Source organism: Petaurus breviceps, unplaced genomic scaffold (assembly GCF_028583685.1).
Source record: "Petaurus breviceps papuanus isolate PSGF00001 unplaced genomic scaffold, PetGlider_PUasm1.0 90779, whole genome shotgun sequence".
NCBI lineage: Eukaryota > Metazoa > Chordata > Mammalia > Diprotodontia > Petauridae > Petaurus > Petaurus breviceps.
Window position 1 is genome coordinate 4,667,145 of NW_027187344.1, and position 22,160 is coordinate 4,689,304.

Sequence of the window (22,160 nt, forward strand, 5' to 3'; positions counted from 1 at the left end):
GGAGAACTGCATGCGTAAATGTGTGCGTCAACGCATGCGTGCGTGCGGAGCGGCAAGGGAACCGCCAATGATCGGGCTACGGAAGCTGACACGCTTCCTTCAAGCGTGCTGAGAGCTGTCTAGGCTCTGCCTTGTGGAGGCTGGAGAGGGGTCTCTGAGCCTTCGGGGCAGGACAGGCCTTGAGGTGAGTGAGGAGATGGGAAAAGGGGGCATATACCTAGAAGTCATGTGTCCCTAGAGAAGGCTCGGGAAATGCCCAGGGCCAGGGCGGGAGAGAGCCCGAGCTCGCGGGTGGGTCTGAGGTCGGCTCAAGCATGGGGTCTTTTCTTCCTCAGCTGCCTCGGGGCCCTCGGATGGCGCCGAGATGAAAGTGAAAGCCGGGCTCGACAAACCTTCCAAGGGCCGTGCTGTGCCCCAGCCGGAGCTGGTCAAGAAGTCCGATCGGAAAAAACAAAAGAAGAAATTCTGGAAAAAATACCCCAAGGCGGCAGCAGAAGCTTCCAAGAAACCTGAGAGTAAGGGTGCCCGGGCAGGGGCGACGCTGCCCCCCAAAGGGCCGCAGGAATTTTCCCACAACTGGAAGGCCTTGCAGGAGGTAAGATGTGAGCGTGGTTCCCAGCAAGGCCCCGTAGAAAGTCGCCACATCCAGGCGCATCCTGGGCGACTCTGGGCAAGGCACCTAGCTTCTCCAGGCCTCAGTTTCCTCATCTGTAAAATGAGTCATTTGGAATTCGATACCCCTCTAGCTCTAGATCCATGAACCATTTTCTTTTAAGCTTTGTTTTTTTTTTTTTTCTGGACTTCACATGGCACCGACCACGTGCTTTTTAAATTAAGGGGAGGGAATGATGTTTCTGTTTAACACTAAGGAGACTGGAATTTGGGAATACTTCGAAAGATCCAGATATAATCATAAAAATATTTATATAGCACTTACTACATGCCACACACTTTATAAATATTATCTCATTTGACCCTTACAAAAACCCTGGGAGGTGTATGCGGTTATTATCCCAATTTTATAGTTGAGTAGACTGAGGCAAACAAAGGTTAACCGAAGTGCTCAGGGTCAAACATCTAGTACAAATATGAGACCAAATTTGACCTTAAATCTTCCTGACTCTACAACTTGTGCTCTATTTACTGTGCCACCACTTACCTGCTCTCAGTTTATGTAGTCTTCCCCCCCCCCCCCAAGGGAAAAGAAATCCATAAGGTAAAATAAAGAAATTTGGGTGAAAATTTTTATTTCAAAGTAAATTTAGGGGTCATTTTTTACAGTATACTATAACTGCATAAAATAAGTTGAAGGTGCTGTCCTAGGTCTGGGAAATCAGGGAAAACTTCAAAACAAAAAGATCTGTAGCGAATCCATAGGTATTTATTGTGTTAGGTGTTTGAAATTATGTAGAAATAAGGAACAGGTGTTAGATTGGAAGCAACAACTGGAAAGGGCTAGTTGAGACTGAAATAATATATGGATATAAATTAAAGTCTTTTTTACATTTAAATAGAAGTTTAATTTCAAAGAAAAACTAGAGTTGGAAATAATCATTATTGTATAAGTCAAGAAGAGGAACTCTTTGAGAGTAAAGACAATTTAATTTTTGTTGATACACTTGGCACATAGGAGTCATTTAATAAATGTTTGTTAAGTTTAAATGATGCTACCTAAATGATCATGGTAGGAAAGGATGTTCTTAGAAATTGAACTATAAATTTTGATTGTTTAGTTGCCAGGTTAAAATGTGGGTTACTTTGGTTCTTAACAGCTGTTGAAACAAAACACACCAAATCCAGAAAAGTCTTTTCCTGACTCTCCAGAGAATCCCAGGAAACAACCCAAAAGCTATCATCAGAATGGCAGAAGTGTTTCTAAAAAGGAAAAACATGGTGATGCAGAACTACCAAAGGTGGCAAGCAAAATAGGCCAACCTTCCTCCAAGGCTTCTATTTTTTTAGGATCTTTGAATGACACAAAGGTTGTTCCTCATAAAAAACACAGTGAAACAAAGGGCACAAGCAATGGAACTGAAACCAAGAAAAGAAAAAATGGTGGCCTTCACCAGAAAATAGGGGGCATCAAGCATGAGAAGAGGAAAGCAGAAGAATTAGTTCCTCCTCCACCCACAGAGTGAGTATTGGACCTCCTGGATTCCTTTGGAATTGGAATTTATCTAACTGGAGCAAATAATATCATTTGAAGAGGAGAAACCATCCTAATTCCCACAGATGGCCTCCATGGTTTTTGTACTACAGCTGGGCACTGGGTTTTTAAAATAGGAAGGCTAAGTGGAGCAGTGAGTTAAAGTTGCTGCCTCCTTGATGTGGAAATTTGTTTGACTTATTTATTATAGAAATGAGCTTTAGAACATGGATCTATTAATTCCTTTGACCTGTGCTTGATAGAAACCCCATGAGTGACAAGTTCAGAACAAAGCCAGGGTCAAAATGTCATAATTCAAAACACACAGGCCATTTAAAGCAGGGGTTCTGAACCTGAAGTCCATGAACTTTTTTAACTATTTCAATATAATTAGGGTTTTCATTATGCTATTTTTTTTTTTAGGTTACATTATTTTATGCATTTAAAAACGTTCTACATTCAGGTCCATAGGCTTTACCATGCTGCCAAAAAGGTCCATGACATAAAAAAGCTTACAGACTTCTAATCTAAAGAATCCCTTCGGGGCAACTAGGTGGCACAGTGAATAGAGCACTGGCCCTGGAGTCAGGAGGACCTGAGTTCAAATCCAGCCTCAGACACTTAACACGTACTGGCTGTGTGACCTTGGGCAAGTCACTTAACCCCAATTGCCCTGCCTTCTCCCCTCCAAAAAGAAAAAAAAAAGAATCCCTTCTACACACTTTCCCTACATTGGCTTTGGGAGCCAGCCATAGATAGCTCTCATGACAGTAGATAAGAAGGAAATGGAGGGGTGAATTTTTTCCTTTTTTGATGCTAAGTTTTTTCTTTGTCTTTTAGATCAGATATCTGGTTTGATGATGTCGATCCTAAGGATATTGAAGCTGCCATTGGTCCAGAAGCTGCAAAAATAGCCCGAAAAAAACTGGGTCTGAAGGAAAAAAATCTGTCACTGGTAAAAGAAGGGGCATTCGAAGGGTATGTTGAAGGTGTTTTGGTTTTTTTTTTTACTTTGGGAGAGGAGAGGTATGCTACATAGAACAGGTGGAACACAGGAGTCTAAAAGGGCTTACTTAGATGGGTTGCCTCCTTTTTCTTTGATAGGCATTGTAAAAATCTTCCATGAAGGACCTCTTTAGTTAAATGGAAATAACGCAGGGCATGTTGTCACTTTGGTAACAGGCCACACCAGGGTAGTGAATTATTTGTGCCCCTGCTGTTAAGTTACAAATGTGCAGAGATTCACCCTTAATCCAGGTGTTTTTAATCTAGACCTTTGGTTCTCTCTCAGCATGACCAAAGCCATAGCTATGGATTGTGAGATGGTGGGAGCAGGGCCAGATGGGGAAGAAAACATCCTTGCCCGAGTGTCTATCGTGAACCAGTTTGGGAAGTGTATCTACAACAAGTATGTCAAGCCAACAGAGAAAGTGACTGATTACCGAACAGATGTCAGTGGGATTCGGCCAGAGGACATCAGACATGGTAGGCAGAGTGCCTTTCATAACACCAAAACCAGCCTGAAAGAATTACTACCAGGAACCTAGGGACTTAAAAAAGGGAGAAAAGGCATGAATGCCGTGTGACAAAGGACTTAACAATGAAACTTTATTTCATTTATACTTCAAGTGTCAGTAATTCTTTTGGAGGGAAACTTAGGAATGCACCCCTTCGAGAGGAACCTTTCATTTGGGCCTTTGCTGTCTAACTGTTCCGAAGCCAGTGTGTTGGGTACAGAGACCCTAACCCAAATTTGGAGACCACTCAAAGTGAAGATAGAAAGATTTGTTAGAATCTCGCGAGAAGCGGGCGGTCCAGTCTCCAGAGAGGAGGCTGTACAGAAGCTAAAGCTGGGTTAAATAAGCAATGGTTACAAACATTAACATAATTATTGCTAATGAGGCTCTAATCTTGTTGGATAATATACATAATACATGACGTCTATTACGCAAGTGCAGTAACAACCTTAGAATACTTGGACCCCTTTTTAGTCTACTTGATACATTCTTATCTGGACTCGAGGGTCTTAGGGCTACTGTCTATTCCTTGATTGGTCAAATCCACCTACTGCTACCAGTTCCTTTCATTCATTATTTTTAGTATTATCTATGAGTTTTTGTCGGAGAACCAGGGTCTGAGCTTCTTCCCAAGGTTACTGCCAGTCTCTTAACAGTAGTCTTGTTCAGCAATTCTTGCAGTTCTATAGAAACTTAACTCTCTTATGGCAAGCTGGGTGAAGGGGGGGCGCTATTCTGACTAGAATAGGGTAACTATATAGAAAGATTTTTAAGGTTTCAAAATCACATAATTTCTAGAAAAAATGGAAACTTAGGCCTAAGGCCTAAGGACCTACTTAATATAACAAACAGTGTCTGAGAAACCACATTTTTGCCTTTCCCATACACCAGGGACTGTGTTCTTTGTTTGCATTTGTGTTCTCATGCCATGCTTGTTAAAATCCAGTGTGTTTTATGGTAGGAGATCAGGTAAGGCTCAGATGACTGAGACCTTATTTATAGAGAAAAACCATGTTCTGGATTTAGGTCCTTGTGCCTTCTCTTCCTCTGCTATGCAACTATGGACAAAGTGTTTCATATCTTTGAGCCTCCTGAAAAATGATGAAGATTGGACTGAGTGATCTCTCTCTCTCTCTCTCTCTCTCTCTCTCTCTCTCGTCCTTTGTAATTCTACTTTTAAGGAAATTATTTTGAACAAGGCTGATTTTTTTGCCTTTATATTTAAGAATAAGCTTCTCCTAAGACCCTCTTCTCATGCTCCACTGTGGTGTGGATATGACCCCTTGGATTCATGAAGGCTTTATCAGTGGTATGCAGGTTTTGGTAGATTCTACCAAACCAGAAAGGCTTCAGGTGTGGGCCCAGTGATGGAGAAGCTCATCACCAGATTGGTTGCAATATGTGGAAATTTTTAGCTAAAAACTCTCAGTAATAGTCGTCTCCCACAGTGTAGAAAGGTTACAGTCTTTGTTAATGAAGCAGGTTGGGTGGGGGCAGAGTGATGACATGAAAGGTCTTTGAAAGAATTTAAATGACAGCATTGAGCTTCTCTTGACCTTCGCTCCCCCATTACATCTTGTCTTTGTAGAACACAGTGCTTATTTGATTGCCTTCTTTACCTGCCTGAATTGAAGGAATGTTTGCAGCCCTGCATGCTTCTCATTCCTTCAACTTTCCTCTCTGCCTGTCCCTAAATGGATTATTATTTTTTAAATTATCCAGCTAATACTTTTTCTCAGTTGTTTGTGGTGATTATTTGGGATGTTCAAGCATGTATACAGTTCAGGAACCAAGGATCTTTGTGGATGCTTTAATGGTAATGTTTCCAGCAGGAGCTGGGAATGTCACTGTCTTGCCGATTGTGGCTCTTCTTAGTAGAGTAACCTGCTTCTCCACCATTCATTTGTTCCCATTTTACTAAAATAAGGTTTTTTTGGGGGTTTCCAGGAGAAGAGTACAAAGTTGTCCAAAAGGAGGTGGCAGAACTTCTTAAAGGCAGGATTCTAGTTGGACATGCCTTGCATAATGACTTAAAGGTACAAAACTCCAAGTAACCTAACTAAGCCATCTTTATTTTTACTGTAACTGTTTATGCCTATACTGTGCCAATCAGTTTAGGTCTTTAGATGCATACCAGTGACCTAAACTCTGGGTAAATTATATTTGTGTTATATAGAATTTGGAGTCCTTCACAGAGAATCATTCTGTTATTTTCTTTTTGAGTAAAAAGTCATTAGAGTGGCCATTAATTTGGGGTTTCTCCCAGATGGTAAGAGAAGATTGAAGCTTACCCTACTGACCACAGAACAGCCTTTCTTTTAAAGCTCTGCTTCCATGTCTCCAGTACTTTTTTTCCTCTAAATGTATCCCTGAGAAACCCAGACCTGACTTAAGAGTCTGCTCTGGTAACATGTTCTATGTTATTTTCTTTCATCTAGCACATCTTGCCATTATGTTGTTATATTGTTATTATATAACTATCAGCATTATTTATTATTATATCTAATCCCATACTAGATGATGAGTACAGGGTTTCTTTCTTAGTTGCTTTCATGTCCCCTACAGTGTTGAGTGGACACTCAGTAAATATTGAATTGGCTTGAAGCCTAAAGAAAAAGTGTGACTCCACAGGTTGTGAGTTGATGGTTTATGTCAGCCTGTTCCAAGTTTGCCTAGATTGGGTGGCTGTGATGTCACTTGACAAGGTAACATCAATTTATGTTTGTCTCAGCTTTTTGGAAGGACAGGATGGGAGTCTCCTAATTCAGGTTTGTGATTCTGAATTGTATTTTTATCTTATATTCCAGATTCTACTTCTTGATCATCCCAAAAAGAAGATACGGGACACACAGAAATATAAACCTTTCAGGACACAAGTAAAGGTAGGCAACATTTTTGGAGAAAGAAAATCTATCTGATTGTTCAGTGTGTCAGTTTAATATCTGTTGATACCAGTTGTTAGCGGTTCCACCTTACAGTGGGCTCATAGGTTTGATTTATTTTTAGTCCTAGAAAAGGGATGATAGTTTTAAATAAAGAAGATTGATGTTGGCTGCCTTCATTTAAAATGTGTTATTGTCTGATTCATTTTTATGCTCTGATGTCTGTAATAGGATTTTTATATATGTATGTTATTACAAATCACTTTCACAAGAAAGCTAATACTTCTTTTCAAGAAAAAGACAGTTTGAGAAATTGAAGCAAAGAAGGCTTAAATTGAATAATTATTCTTTATCCATATCATTTCATTTAAATTCATTGCTAAATACAGTTTGATAAGATGGACACTCAGTAAATTTTTGCTAGTGACAGTAAACAGAGGTGGTATTGTCTAATAAAGGGTCCAGCATTGCAGACAGGAGGGCCTATGCTCCTGACATCCTAGCTGTGTGACCATAAGCCAGTCCTGTAACTTTTCACCTCCCTAGGCCACTCTGTGAGACTGTAAATTACACATAATTTGCCACTCAACACTGGCAAAAATGTAAAAAAGAAAGGAAGTAACCAAGTAGTGCCAGGGTAGTACCTTAGGTAATATCTTCATTACTTGGCAGGGGCAACTGTTCTGAATACCGGAGACTTAGATTTGTTTGGTGACAGGTATACTAGAAGACATGTGATGTAGCTGTGATGTGATACCCTACTCTTTCCTTAGGTCTGTGATCACCATTAAAACCAAAATTGCCCTTTTTACCTTTTAGTCTAGGCTCTCATTGTCCACTGGGCTTGGAAATCATCCCTACTTTGACAATGAGTTTAAATCCTTCCCAAACACTGTTTATTTAATCCAAACTCTCTGTAACCTTCATCATTTCCTTTGCAGAGTGGAAGACCATCTCTGAAACTGCTCAGTGAGAAAATTCTTGGTATCAAAATACAGCAGTCAGAACACTGCTCGGTAGGTGACCTTTGTGGACAGTAGCATCAGGCAGATTTCACTGTCATCATCAACCATGGCTTTCTGTTCCTGTCTTTGCATCCACGTTGTCTTATAAACCATCAACAAGCAAGTGGGAGGCATAAGAGTAGATGTGTAGTTATATCCGTGTGCAAGGGCACCTAAATGAGCTGATATCCTGCTCTATTATTTTGACTTCCCTGTCTAATTTGGTTTGATTCTCTTGACTTCCAGATTCAAGATGCCCAAGCAGCAATGAGGCTCTATGTAATGGTGAAAAAACACTGGGAAGGAACCATCAAAGATAAATATAAACTACAAAAGGAGAAAATGACAAAGCATAACTGAGCCCTCCTTGTCACCATTTCTGCTGCCTGCTGGCCTGTTCCTCGACAGTGTGGTCATGTCCCCTGAAGAAACTGACCAAGGGCCTTCCTGAACCATGGGAGGGGCAGGGTATTTGGTCAACTTACCCTGTCTCTTATCTGTTGATTGTGTAGCCCTTGGAGTTGGCACAGATGAAATATTCCCAAAGATGGTTCCTTTTTGGGGAAACTTTCAAAATTATGACTATAGGAGATGTATACTACTAAAGGGGAATTTAACCCTCTTCAGATACAGTAGCACTTTCCCAGGAACTCAGTTTCTTGTTTGCATTCCTTTCCTGTGTTCCAGAAATCACTGTTAATGTCAGAGGCATAATTAGAGTGTTGGTAAGGGGGTCTTTGTGGAGGAATGGCCTTTTCTGTGGGCAGTGAAGATCAGAGACTGGTTCTGGGCTTCAATGAAGCTGTGTAGCTCCCAGTAATCAATTTTCAAAATTGATTATTTCATCAGCACATACAGTGATGCAATCACTTTCTGGACCAATAGGTTGATACAATAGGATGTATAACAAGATGCATATGGTATGTAACTGGCTTGTTAATTAGCATCACTGCCTTCTTACTCTCCCTTTCTGCTCTCTTGAACTGTGTCTGCCAAATGGTATCATGGAGTATTCTGGGGATAAAAGGAAGGGAGCTCTATCTAGGAATCCAGTAGACCCAGACCAGCCAGGCAACTCTGATTCTATAATTTACCTTGCTAAAAATTGACTGAAGAAGCTAACAGACCTGAGTATTTCCCATCTGAATCAGTTGTGGCTGCCACAAGGAGAAAATCTCATCTGTATCTGGCAGACTACAGGTGATGGCATATACACCTAATACCTTCCCGGGAGACTTGTCTGAAAGATGTCACATTGTTTCTGCCCAAGTTTAAACTTTCCTTTTTCTGATTTGGTGGTGTCTGCAAAGGGTACTTTTTCAAACTGGAGCCCCTGAAGTAGGCCTCTACTGTGGAAATAATTTGACCTCCCAGAATCCCTAAGTTACATTTAGATGATGTAAATTAGACATTTTTGGTTGATTCCTTCTAATCAAAATGTCTGTTGGTTGTTGCAGTCATAACCTTGCTTTAAACACAAACATACTGAAATATAACAAGCACCTCTAAGAATTGCATTCTTAGGAATGATTGGAAGGGCAGGGGAGGATTTATGTTTGTTTGTTTGTTTTTAAATAAATAATTTATTGACCTGATATTTGAGCTTAAGAATCTATTGTTTGATCACATGGGCACCAAAGGATCAGCTTTATAGATATAGTTCAGGATGACTGCCTCTAGAACTGCCTGAGTTTATTATTTTCCTAATACCAGGAGTTACAAAGAGACATACTGTGCTAATTAAAGTGTGTACAAAGCTGGAAGGCTGTTAGTTATTCCATATTTTCTGGGTGACAAATAGGATTTGTTGATTGTGTTCATAGCTGATGCAACTCTTTTTTCATCAAGTACCATTAACTCCATGGAAGTTGATCAAAGGCTTACACAACACTTAAGTTCTACAGGGTTAGCGAACCCTTTGGTGAGAGCACTGACCAAAATTTCCTTTGAGCTCTGAATCCAATCCAGAGTCAAAAGTTTTATCGATTTATACAAGCTAAAGATAGATGAAATTATTAATTATTCCCCTTTATTATGTGTCTGTAAACTCTTGTTAGAGACAAATTGCTTTTAGGGGTAAGAGTTCTTCCAAAAATCTTTACAATTAAGGAAAAGCAACACTTTCACTGGCTGAGTATGTGCTGATAAAGGAGCAGGGTCTTATTTTTTTTCCAGTTTTTCACATCCACAAGATGGCACAACTATGATGTCTCATGATAGGACAAATATTTTGCATTTCTTCATTCATGAGTCTTTTCTTGACTCTACTTTAGGAAGTGACTCATTCATTTTCTTAATTGTCTTGGTTGCAAGTTTTATGAGCTCCTAGAAGTAGAAAACAAAATTGATTTTTCCATACAAGGACACAGAGCTTGGGTAGATTTGTAGGAAAGGAGTGACACAATTTGGTTATAATAGATGGTATGAGAGACAGCATAGCATAGTGCAAAGAGGCCTGTCCCCAGAGCCTGGAAGATAGACCACACACTAAAGAGTTCTCTATGCTGAAGAGATCAGAGGACTGGACAATGAATAAATAGATCTTTTGTGTTGCATGAAAATAATATTGGATGGGAACTTTTTTTTAAATTTTAATTGAAATTCACACATAACTAAATTTATTTTAGCCAATAACCACACAAACCTGGTGTTGGGAAACCAAGGAAAATAGCCAGAAGGTGATTACAGACAGCAGCCTAAAATCTATGATAGGCTACTAGATTCAACCTCCAAACTTCATAACCAGAAAATATCAGAGCCTCAAAGACTGATGTACCCAAATGGTTTGCATGAGGATATACCCTGACTTACCTCACTTGATATAAACCTTGCTTGGATTTCCAGCAGCATTTCATCTATGTTATTAGAGAACAGCTCCAGTGTAATCTCATCTGTTGGACAAAGGAGGGAAAAATAGCCCTCACTGTTCAACAGAGGTTTCCAGGTAAAATTCACCCCCAAAATTCCTGGGTTCACCTTCTTTGTATACTTCTCATATATTGTTTGTTAAAGTGTGAGGAATCTTGGAGATTATCTGATTCAGCCTTAAGTTTTAGGGAGAGCACTAACTGCTGGAGGGGTCAGGAAAGGTTCCCTGTGAGAGGTTGGTGGCACCCAAGCTCAGTCTCGAAGGAAGCTAGAGATTCTAGGGTGGACATGGGAGTAGAGCATGGTCCAGGTGTGAGGGACTGCCTTTGCCAAGGACTGCCAGTGGGTGTGTTGAATGGGATATAGCTAGTATGCCATTTTTAAACTTTAAAATGTACTGAGGGGGCAGCTAGGTGGTATAGTGAATAGAGCATCAGCCCCGGAGTCAGGAGGACCTGAGTTCAAATGTGACCTCACACACTGGACACTAGCTGTGTGACCTTGGACACTTAAGTCACTTAACCCCAATTACCTTGCTAAAAAAAATGTACTGAGTGAGCTGTGTTCAGGGTCCTTTGTCAAATGCTCCCAGTCTAGTTGTTTGTTTTTGAAGAGGACCATTAACATCACAGTGATGTTTTGACTTGTGCATGAATTGGATTTAAGAAAGACAGAGCTGCACAAAGTCATCAGCCTCACTCACTGTTCCAGTCATCCAAGTCCAGTGGCAGGACAAAAGTCCAAAGAACTGTGATGGCCCAGGATGCAGTGAATGACCTTATCATCTTCAATGTCTGACCAAGCTCTAAGCACTCCACAGCACCTGCTTTGGCCCTCTTCGTGGTCACCGGAACAAATTGTTCATATCTGCCCTTTCCACAGGGGTAGGGGGTGGAGGTGGGAGGAATAGGTCTTCACATGCTTGAAGTGTAGAGTCCAGGAGTGAGGAACCTGTGGCCTCAAGGCCATATGTGGCCCTCCAGGTCTTCAAGTGCAGCCCTTTGAATCCAAACTTCTTTGTTCTGTGAAGTTTGGATTCAGTCAAGGGGCCATACAAGAGGCCACATGTGGCCTCAAGGCTGCAGGTTCCCCACCCTTTAAGGTAGACATTGCCCAACTCACCAACAGGTTTGAGACCTGTTGGTTGCCTTCAACCTGGTTTTGCCTAATCCGCTGAGATGGTTTTACCAGGATGTGGCCCCTTTGCATGCTACAGCTTCTTAGAGCCACAGGTGAGAGTTGGGTAAAGGTGGACACCAAAAGTGGATGAGCAGCCCTGAAAGAGGCTTGGCAAGGCCTCACACCAGAGATGCTAGTCCTTGAATGCCCCATACACCCCAGTCTGTTAATAGTGATACAGGCAATAGAAATTAGAGTATGAAAATGCTTAAAAGCTATAACTTTGGAAGGGGGAGGTCTGCAAAGCTCATGAAAACCATATGTAGACTAAAAGGTAGAATTTCAATGGATAGTGATAGCAGAATCAGATGTATAGGGAACAGGTTTAGTAAGAGTATGGAAGCAAGGAAATGGGAATCATGTTTTAGGATTAGCTAAATAGCCCAGTTTGATACATAGAATTGGGTGAGATGACTGGCAAAATAAATTAAAACCACGTGGCAGCCTTGAATACTAAGGAGTTTAGCCTTATCTTATAGGCAGTTTGAAGTTTTCGAGCAAGATCTATCCGAAAGAAGAGCTTAGTAGCCTGTTCAAGATAAAATGGAGAGAAGAGAAACTGGAGACTTGCTGTGGTCCAAGGTCTGGTGCTCCTTTGCTTAGGTGAGATGCTGAGTGGAACACTGCCATCTGCTGGCTGTCTGGTCTGATGATGCAGGAATGCATTTCCTCATTTAGTGTTCCATCTGATCACTAGGAGAATGGGGGCATTTCTCTTCTGGTTCTTTACTGTTGGGGAGAAAGGGAGCAAGAAGGCCAAGAACTCACCGTATAAAACAAGCTCCGATAGCAACATGCACATGTTCTCTACCACCTCTGGGTCATCCTTGTGTGCCTGGTAAGTTTCCTTGATCAAGGATATTCCAGGACTGTCCTCATTGATTACCACAATCCGAAAGGCTGCCAGCTCTGAAGAAAGGGATGAGAATGTCCTGAAAACATACATGGCTCATTCCATGAGGGTATGACCACATGGGCATCTCATGGCAAAGTGGTAAGAGTTGTCTTTAGTAATAGTCTCCCTCACTGGGGTATTTCCTCACCCTGAGGACACTTCTCTTTTGACATCCAGGATTTTAAAGAATCTCAGGGCTGAATAGGAATTTTGGAGATAAAATCCAGCCCCCTCATTTGACAAGTGAGGAAACTAGGCCTCAGAGAGTGGAAGGGATTTGCCCAAAGAAAATTTGGCTCAAGGGGAAAAACTAGAATTAAAACCCAGGCATGCTGACTCTCAGCCCAGTGATCTTGCCATTCAATACCCCACTTCTCAGTCTTCTGATCTCTGCCTTGATCCACCTTACTTAATCTCAGGAAAGGAGGTCAAGTTACTTCCCATATTAATGATAGCAGTCATTTACTACAGAGTGTGAATATAAACCACTATTATCTAGAACCAGAATATTAGCAATAGAAGAAACCTTAGAGAACATTTAATCTAATTCTTCTGTCTTAGAAATAGGGACACTTATGGGTGGCTAGGTGGTGCAGTGAATAGAGCACTGGCCCTGGAGTCAGGAGGACCTGTGTTCAAATCTGGCCTCAGAAACTTAACACTAGCCATGTGACCTTGGGCAAGTCACTGAACCCCAATTGCCCAGCCTTCCCCCCTCCAAAAATAAAAAAAAAATTTAAATTAAAAAAAGAAATAGGGAAACTGAGGCCCAGAGAGGAAGAAATTTTTACAAGATCACTTAGCTCGTCAGTAATAGTTACTATATTTGCAATTTGAAGTCTGACCCATCATTGTGAAAGCAAAGGCTTTATTCTCTCTCACTCTCCGCTCTTTCCCTCCCCCTAATGAAAGGAATCAGCCAACAAGTTAAGTAGAGGTGCTTCTCAGGGCCATTGAAATAACATCATGTAGGTAGTCACAGCCAAGGCCAGACCTGCTCTTCACAGCAGCAGTCCCCATTGGGCAGTAACTGCATTGTGGGGCTGAGCTCATTCTCACTGTGGCCATCAGTTGCTGTTAGTAATCCAGATGGACCTGGGAGGGGGTGGCCCAGGGGTACAGACCACTTGTCCTTACTTCCTGGTAAGTTGGACATGAATCTCTAAACTACTCAAAAGGGAAGGTCATAGAATTTAGGAATGAAAAAATATCTTCGGCATCGAATAGTCCCACTACCTCATCCCTCAAGTGGGGAAAGAACTCTATAGAGAGCTTAGTCTGTCCTAGCTGAACAGGCACCTAGTGACTAGATAATCCCCTGCCTTCACCCACCCACCCAGGCTCTCACCTGAAGTCCTTACCAGACTGGCCAGCCCCAGGTAGGCATTATTCACCAAGATAGGTCTTTGCATATGCATCTGGATACATTTCAACAACAGAAGCGTCACATGCTCAAATTCATCTCGTTCTATGCAGCCTGTCACAGAACCCATATATGCAAAGTGGTCATGAGTTGAACGTGGACCAAACCCAGCTTCCCCTAGCTCATGCCATAGACCCTCACCTTGCAAGGATAGCACCCAGAGGGCAGAGCAGGCAGCTTCTGCTCTGTCTCCATCATTGAGGTAGATATCCAAGATCTTCAAGATGAGTTGCACAGCCTCCTTTAGGGGTGTCTTGTTTGCCAGGACAGCTGAACGGATGGGAGGGCAATATAAGTATGCAGCTTCAAAGCAGGTTAAGGTAAGTGAGCATGTGGCTTCAAGAGCTGGGAACAGTCACTAAGGCAGAAGACTTGTAGAAGTGTGGAAAGCCGAGCCTGTGATTCTCCTTCCCTATCCTCCAAACTACAGAGTTCAGTCAGGTTTCCATTCATACTGCCTCCCCATCCCCAGCATGTTTCATATGTATAAGAGTTATCTGCTGACAGGCAGGCCTCTCTTCTGATGGCCTTCTTAGTCCTGCCCAAATCCATAAAAATATTAAAGGGCATTAAAAGAACCCATGGCATTTATAGAACATTTGAGGTTTGCAAAGCACCTCATTTGCACTAAAACATTTGGTCTTCACGATAGTTCTGTAAAGTCGGTCATGTAGGTATTTATTATCCCCATGTCCATGAACAAACATAAATCCCCATTTTACAGATAAAGATGCTAAGGATGTGAGCTATGATGAGACTTACCTATAGTCACTAGTATCAGGGGCAGGTTTCAAAACCAGATACTGACCAGACATCTGACTCTAAGCTCAATACTCTTTCCATACTGTATTATTTCCATACATCTGTTGCTGTATTATGTCCGCCTCTTTGTGCCTTAATTTGGGTTTTTCTTGGCCAGAGTGGTTTGTCATTTCCTTCTCCAGCTCATTTTACAGATGAGGAAACTGAGGCAAGCAGCTAAGTGACTTGCCCAGGGTCACATAGCTGGTAAATGTCTGAGGTCAGACTTTCCTGACTCCAGGTTCCACCGGTATTCACTGTGCCACCTAGCAGCCCCCTACTACACCATACTACCTCTCAAAACAAACATAAGGCTTTGCTTATGGTAATTACTTGATGTATACTTGATTCACCAATTTAAGCTGAAATGTCATACATTCAAAGAAGGCTATTTGCAATGTAATTGTGAAGTTATTTCCCTTACCAATGACACCAATGTATTCAAAGGTGTAGTGTCTTGGAAGTGGCTTCCACATATTGCTCTTTATCTCATTTGATCTTTGTATGAAGAAGGCAGGGATCATCTGTCCCCCGATGCCCCCATGGCCCTCATTTTGTAGAAATGTCTGTGCCTTAGCTCTAATATATACACACAGACTCATTCACATTGTCTTCCTCTTTCACCATAACTACTATTCTTCATGTCCCAGGTCAAAAGCTAGCCAAAGAGAAACCAAGGGCAAGGATACACAGCAAAGACCCACACACCTGGGTGGGCCCACACATGGCATGAATGTGACCAGAGTCACAGTTTGATCTTCATGGGGACTGATGAGTTTCATTCTGTTCCCTGAGCCATAGACCGGGTGACCCCCTTAAGTCTGCCCAGGCATCTTAAGAAATTTAATCCATAGATTATTATGAGTCATAAGTAGAAAGCTGTGGGGATAAATACAATTGGGAATAACTTATATTTCCACAGCATTTGAAAGTTTAGTGCCACCATTCCTCATTATTAGATATACATTTCACTTCTCATAGCATTGTGGAAATGATGGCATGCTATTAGTAATCTGGTCCTAGATGGAATGGACTAATGAATGAAGACGTGTTACAGAGCTTGGTTTACCTTGATATGCCCAGGGACCAGAAATGAAAGACTCTTGAAGCTTCTCAATTAGCCCTGGCTTTCAAGGGAGGAGATAGCTTGGGGATGAGGGGAACCTAGCAGATCAAGTCCAGAGCTTGAGGGTCCTACTCACCATTCACCGTGAGGCTCCAGAGGAGGCCCATACAAGATAAGCAGATCTCCTTATTATGTGGGAAATTATTCAGACACTCATTGATGTCAGTAAATGTACAAAGTTTCTGGAGGTGCTCCATGGAAGCTTCTAATAAGGACAGACATGAAAGGTGTTTTTCAGCTACAGCCAAAACTGCTTGAGATTAGAGACTAAGTACAGTGTTTTGTCTGCTCCCTCACAGTAACTAGCACAAGACCATCACATCATAGGAGCCGACTCTGTCCTTGAGCTCCTAGCAATAGAGCTAGAAAGTGCCTCCAAGATCACCTAGTCTACCTTCTTTGATTTAAAGAGAAGAAACTGAGTGTTTCAGTTAAGTGGCCTAGGAAACACAGGGATGAAGTGAAATGGCTGAGATTCAAACTCAAGGTCTCTGACTCCAAATACAGAGTCCTTTCCACTCCACCACAGTGCTGTACCATGCCTCCCCTACTGAAGGCTTCAGGAGCCTCAGCCCCAGTGCTAGGTCAAACACACTCCAATGGAAACAAAAGAAAGACTGTTGCATATTTTCCTGGAGCTCAGTTCTGTGAAAAAGACAGAAGGAAGTGGAGACAGGGATGGAGGAAAGTCCTACCATTGGACGAGATGATCATCAGCATTTGGCAGACCACAGAAATCAGCTCTTCATCCGTGGGGTAATTTCGAAAGGTAGAAAGCAGGGCATTGACAACGTGTTTTTGACTTGGCACGTTATCTGGGTGATATAAAAGGGCTACCCGGAGCAAATGGAAAGAAGCATTTTAATTGCTTAACACAATAATGATACCTCACATCCACAGAGTAATTTTATCTTTACGTTAAGATCTCTTACCACAGTCCTCTGAGGCAGGCCAGGCAGACAGGGATCATTAGCTCCATTTTACATATGAGAAAACTGAGGCCTAGAGCAGGAAATGACTTGCCCAGTGTTGTTCAGTGATTGAGCCTCAGAGCCAGGAGCAGAACCAGGTCTCCTGAACTAGAGTCCCAGACTTTTTCTCCCAGATCATGCCTGCCTCTCCACCTGCTGCCCTGATGCATCTCCCCTCCTGGATGAAGTACTGTGCATTCAACTCTATTTCCTGCCTTTAGCAGGTGCATACATTAGATCGTCTTGACACTGTCATTCTGGACCATCACTAGGAAGCAATCTTGGTAGAATGTGAGCAGTCCAGGCTGGGAAGCCAAAGTAGAGGCCAGAGGAGTCTGCAGGGACAAGGATCCAGACACTGACCTTGGGTCAGTAATAGAGGGCTTGGTCCACATGGGCATGCAAGAGTGTAAGGAGGACAACCAAGGTCAAGTGGCAGAGCCAGAACTAGGGGTATGCAAAATAGACACCCACCCACACCACATCCAAGGGAAGCACACTTTTGGTTTTCATTATTTATAAATACACGTTTGTTTGTTTGCTTTTTGGAGGGGGTAAGGTAGGGCAATTGGGGTTAAGTGACTTGCCCAAGGTCACACAGCTAGTAAGAGGTAAGTGTCTGAGGCCGGATTTGAACTCAGGTCCTCCTGACTCCAGGGCTGGTGCTTTATTTACTGTGCCACCTAGCCACCCCCAAATACGTGTATTTTTAATATAATATAAATCTCTACTCCTCAGGGATGTAGGTATTCCCCAATGGAATGTAATCTTGAGAGAGCAGAAAAGGTTTCATTTTTTTGCTTTGTATCCTCAGCAACCAACACAGTCCCTGGTACACAGGAGACGCTTAATAAATATTGATTGATTGATTTTGTGATAAGTACGTATCTTATAGGGAGGGCTCAGAACCTCTAATGGACAGTACCACACAGGGCATGAACTTTGCTAGAACCCATAAATACCTTGTTCCAGGAATGAGTGGACAAAGTCCCATGGTGTAGAGAAGGGAGTGAGGATTTTGTTAAGTGCCAGCTATGTGGTGGGCACTGTGCTTTATAGATATTATCGCATTTGATCCTCACAACACTCCTGGGAGGTAGGTGTTATTATTTTCCCCAGTTTGCAGTTGGAGAGAGTGGGCTTAAGTAACTTGCCCAGAGTAAGAGAACTAGTAAGTATCTACCGTGTTTCCCTGATAATAAGCCCTCCCCCAAAAATAAGCCCTATTGAGATTGCTACTGTAGTGAAGGTGATCCCCTGCGCTACACGCTACATTACCCTCTGTATGCACCTTCCCCCGCCCCGTAAAACGCACGCTGCGCTCCGAGCTGCATCCAATCAGAGCTGCAGCAGTGAGCGCGTCATCCTGTTCTTCCCCAGTGATTTGCTTATTGAATAAAGGTATATTTTTTTGTTCACATTTACCTGTTTATTAAAATTGCTGTCAATGTTCATTAAAATAAGCCCTCCCCTGAAAATAAGCCCTCTGGTGTTTTTCTGTCCAAAAAAAATTAATAAGACAGTGTCTTATTATCGGGGAAATATGGTAAGACTGGATTTGAACCTGGGTCTCTGTGACTCCAGGCCGAGCACTCTAGCCAGTGTGCTGCTGGCCAGTAAACAAGAGGTAGAGAGGTTCAGAGGAGCCAGTGGACCTGAACAGCTGAGTGCCTTTGCTGCCCCAGCTCTGGCTGCCTTTGCACCCCTCCTGTGCCATCCATCCAGGGTCAGTTTCTTAGAGAGACCAGTCACAGGCAGTCAGAATCAACAGACCAGGGTAAAGGGTTGGAGGGAGAAGAGACAGTAGTTGTTGATCGACATCATACCTTTGCTCAGAATTTTGGACAATGACTTGCAGGCACACATCTGGACTTGAAGGTTATTTTGGTGGCTCATAATGATGTTTGTCACCGACTCCACCATATTCAAAATCCATGGCAGATCTGGGCAAGGGGAGAGGAGAGGGAGTGAAGACTGACCAAGGCCCTGAGCCTTTAAAAGGGCTGGAGTCTGGGGAAGGACCATAGAGAGAACCACACACTGGACCGGGTTACACTCCACAACTGGAAGAATGCCTGTGAGTGGGGACTGAAGCTACAGTCTTCCTGAGCTTAACTTCTCTGGTGGTAGGGCCATCACTTAACCATTTACAAGCTAGTACAGTTAAAGAAGAAGGGTCTGGGGTCAACTTTTTACAAGACTGATTTTGAAAAATAATCCTCCGACTCCCTCAGCTCAGCTCTGAAAATAGTTCAGGGGATGCCAGGTGAGAAGGGAGCCTGAGGGCAACCTGAGAACCTGATATGAGTGGTCACTTGGTTCCTAGATAAAAACCTGATGATCTATGGAAATCACATCCATACTTAAAAGCGTTGAAGTGCGTTTGCATGACTCTAGGCAGTTCTTACATAGGAAACTTTCATTGTGATTATATTTCTCGGGTTATATTAGCCATGCAACAAGGGTCCCAATGTTATCTAAATGGCCAGATATGTTCAATGTATTGATGGTTTTGGTAGAAGAGAAATAGGACCATTCTCTCCTATTCTCACTGATCTTCTCCAATCCCTCCATACTGCTCTCCCCATACATCCCACTGAAACATGAAAAAGATGATATTCCAAACACATAAAAATTCATTCTGTGGTACACCTTGGGAATTAACTTATGGGACTTTTTTGACCCAAGGGATATATAATGTTAATGGGATATAAGATCTTCCCAGCCCATCAACAGGCCTCTCATGGAGCCCATTAAGGGAAGCTTGCTTAGGGGAGGCTTGTTTTTCAGGAAGGTCCATGCCTTTTGTTACTTTGTAATTAGGTAGTAGGTCATGAGGGTTGTGATGCCCTCTGACCCTGAAGAAGTGTATATTAGCATTTTACTATGGGGCTCATTCATTGAAAGAATATTCTTGTGATTTGACCAGATGAGACTCTGGGAAACCATTGAAGGAGCCCACTGACTTTGAAAGACCCAGATGTTGGTGCTTCTCTCTCTGGTAACTGTGTATGTATTGCTTTGGTCAGACAGTTGGATCTGTCTGTTGATCTGTGCTAATTTCTTTTTTTTTTTTTAAAGCAATCGGGGTTAAGTAACTTGCTCAAGGTTACACGGCCAGTTTTTTTCTGGGTGTGGTGCTGAGTATCTGAGCCCGGATTTTGATCCAGATCATCCCAACACTGGAGCCGGTGCTCTTACTCGCTGAGCCACCTGGCCGCCCCTAAGCAATTGGGGTTAAGTAACTTGCTCAAGGTTACACGGCCAGGTGTTTCTGGGTGGGTGCTAAGTGTCTGAGCCCGAGATTCGATCTCCAGGTCTTCTCAACACTGGAGCCAGTGCTCTTACTCGCTGTGCCACCTGGCCGCCCCCCTGTGCTAATTTCTCAGACAGTTAGAAGCCCTGTCTATTGGTCTATATTTCTCTGTTTGTTTTTTTCCATCTTCTGTGTTTGGATTTTCTCTGAAGTTCAGGGTGCTGACTTTTCCTCTGACTAATGAATGTAATTAAAAAGATTGTTGACCCTTTGAACATCTATCTTTCCTTGTAAAACAGATCTAAGAACCTGTGCTAACAGCCATCCTGAGTATGTCACTGTGGTTGCCACTACAGGATAGGAAAGGTTAAAAAAAATTAACAGGCTTTAGAATAGTTTAAGCATATCCCCAGAGGACAGATCCATAGTAGGTAATGAAGGCCAGGAAGAAAGGTGATGTTTGGGAATGTCCCTAACCTGTGACAGTGCTGGTCTACAGCAACTCATTCTTCCCCATCAAATCCATGGTCCTGGGCTGGAGTGAACAAGGTGTTAAGCCAGTGGCGTGGTGGTAAAAATGTTTAACAACCGGCTATCCACCAAAAAAAAGTGTACCCAGGATACACTTCTATAGATCTGATTCTTTTTTTGGAGGCAATTGGGGTTAAGTGACTTGCCCAGGGTCACACAGCTGTTAAGTGTCTAAGGCTGTATTTGAACGCAGATGCTCCTGAATCCAGAACTGGTGCTCTATACACTCAGCCAACTGTGAGAAATGCTAACAGTTTGATTTCTACAAATTCTGTAGAAACAATGGATGTTGCAAAGACAGATATTACACAGGGAGTGCAGGAAAATGTAAATCAGGATGAGGGGAGGAAGGGCAGAGAGATCCTATTCAATCATATAGCTGGAAGAAATCTGTAAGTTTCCTCTTGGGGGAGGCCTAGGCTAAACTGGCTCAAACTGGCCAGGGTCAAGGGATGGTCACTGACTTTTTATTAACATGCATGCTTAACTAGCCTCATACATATTGACTGACACACCCTGCATAGAATTAGAGCCTCCTTATTTGGACATGTAACCCATGTTAGCCCATGTTCAGGAGAAGGAAACACATGAAGGAGTAATTTGTAGTGGACAGGTCAGAAAGATTGTAACCCAGAAAAACTGGAATCAATCCCAGTTTTGAAGGGAGGGACCAGGCAGGACTAGCAGCATAAAAAGACTCACATTTGTCTAAATCTCTGTAGTCTTTTGAATGAGGCTACCCATTTATTCAAGAAGAATAAATGTAAAATAAAGGTAATAAAAACCTTCCTGGCTTCCCGAGTATTGTTTATTCCTAGACTAAGTATATTTCTCACACAACTAACTGCCCCTGGGATACGCTTTTAAACTTAATCTGCATTATTAAAATTTTCTTCTTCACTTTCTCAAGTCTAGATAATTACCAAAACAACAAATTAAGCTCTGATTTGTTAGTTTGCCAATTTCTGAAGTGTGAATACTCACACTGAAAATTTAACAGTAGGCTGGTAGAAGAGCTGGTTCCAACATACCACTGGTAAAACCTAGCATATTATACAATATTCATTCTGATCAGTAGTCCTCTATAACTCACACTATCTGATCTTTCCTAAACAGAGTTGGGGAAAGGATGAAGGGTTATGTAAAAAAGAAGGGCTCTTACCTTCATCCTGGTCAATTAAAGTCAAAAGTTTTTCTAATGCCTTGATCTGCACCTCAGGTCTGTCCAAGAAGCAATTCATGACCTCTGCACAAAACAAAATGATGCAAACTCTTGTTCATGATTCCCCAGAGAGGTGAGCTTTAGTGAAAGCAAAGATTCTTTCAGATCTCCATGTAGAAAAAAAAAAGTCACTCTTTTGGCAAAGATCTACTGTAATGGGCCAAGGATCTCTTCCAGGTTTTTTGTTTCATCTCATTTTCCTTTCTAATGAAGCGGTGTCATACAGGAGAAAAAGATCACCTAGGCATCAGGTAACTTTAACTCTAGATACAAGTGATTAAAAGAGGTATAAAACAAAGGAGTGACTTTTTTTTTTCTACAAGAAGGAAAGAAAGAAAA

The 22,160-nt window shown here is 42.2% G+C and overlaps 2 protein-coding genes across 2 annotated transcripts in view; one reads left to right on the forward strand and one right to left on the reverse strand.

Moving 5' to 3' along the window:
* Window positions 1-31: 31 nt before the first annotated feature.
* Window positions 32-9,144, forward strand: REXO4 (REX4 homolog, 3'-5' exonuclease). Its single transcript, XM_069069253.1, has 9 exons — window positions 32-184; window positions 336-595; window positions 1,773-2,134; window positions 2,987-3,124; window positions 3,438-3,631; window positions 5,611-5,699; window positions 6,471-6,545; window positions 7,487-7,561; window positions 7,796-9,144. The coding sequence occupies exons 2-9, from the start codon at window positions 365-367 to the stop codon at window positions 7,907-7,909; spliced, it is 1,278 nt and encodes a 425-aa protein (XP_068925354.1). The 5' UTR covers window positions 32-184; window positions 336-364; the 3' UTR covers window positions 7,910-9,144.
* A 96-nt stretch (window positions 9,145-9,240) lies between these two features.
* The window catches only part of STKLD1 (serine/threonine kinase like domain containing 1), a 41,695-nt gene continuing 28,775 nt past the window's right edge, over window positions 9,241-22,160 (reverse strand). Inside the window, exons 11-19 of the mRNA XM_069069252.1 lie at window positions 21,762-21,845; window positions 18,639-18,755; window positions 16,537-16,674; window positions 15,918-16,046; window positions 14,056-14,184; window positions 13,840-13,968; window positions 12,365-12,505; window positions 10,361-10,440; window positions 9,241-9,874 (exon numbers count right to left, since the gene is read on the reverse strand). Of these exons, the coding sequence (XP_068925353.1) occupies window positions 9,794-9,874; window positions 10,361-10,440; window positions 12,365-12,505; window positions 13,840-13,968; window positions 14,056-14,184; window positions 15,918-16,046; window positions 16,537-16,674; window positions 18,639-18,755; window positions 21,762-21,845 (1,028 nt within the window). The 3' untranslated portion in view covers window positions 9,241-9,793. The remainder of the gene's footprint in view (window positions 9,875-10,360; window positions 10,441-12,364; window positions 12,506-13,839; window positions 13,969-14,055; window positions 14,185-15,917; window positions 16,047-16,536; window positions 16,675-18,638; window positions 18,756-21,761; window positions 21,846-22,160) is intronic.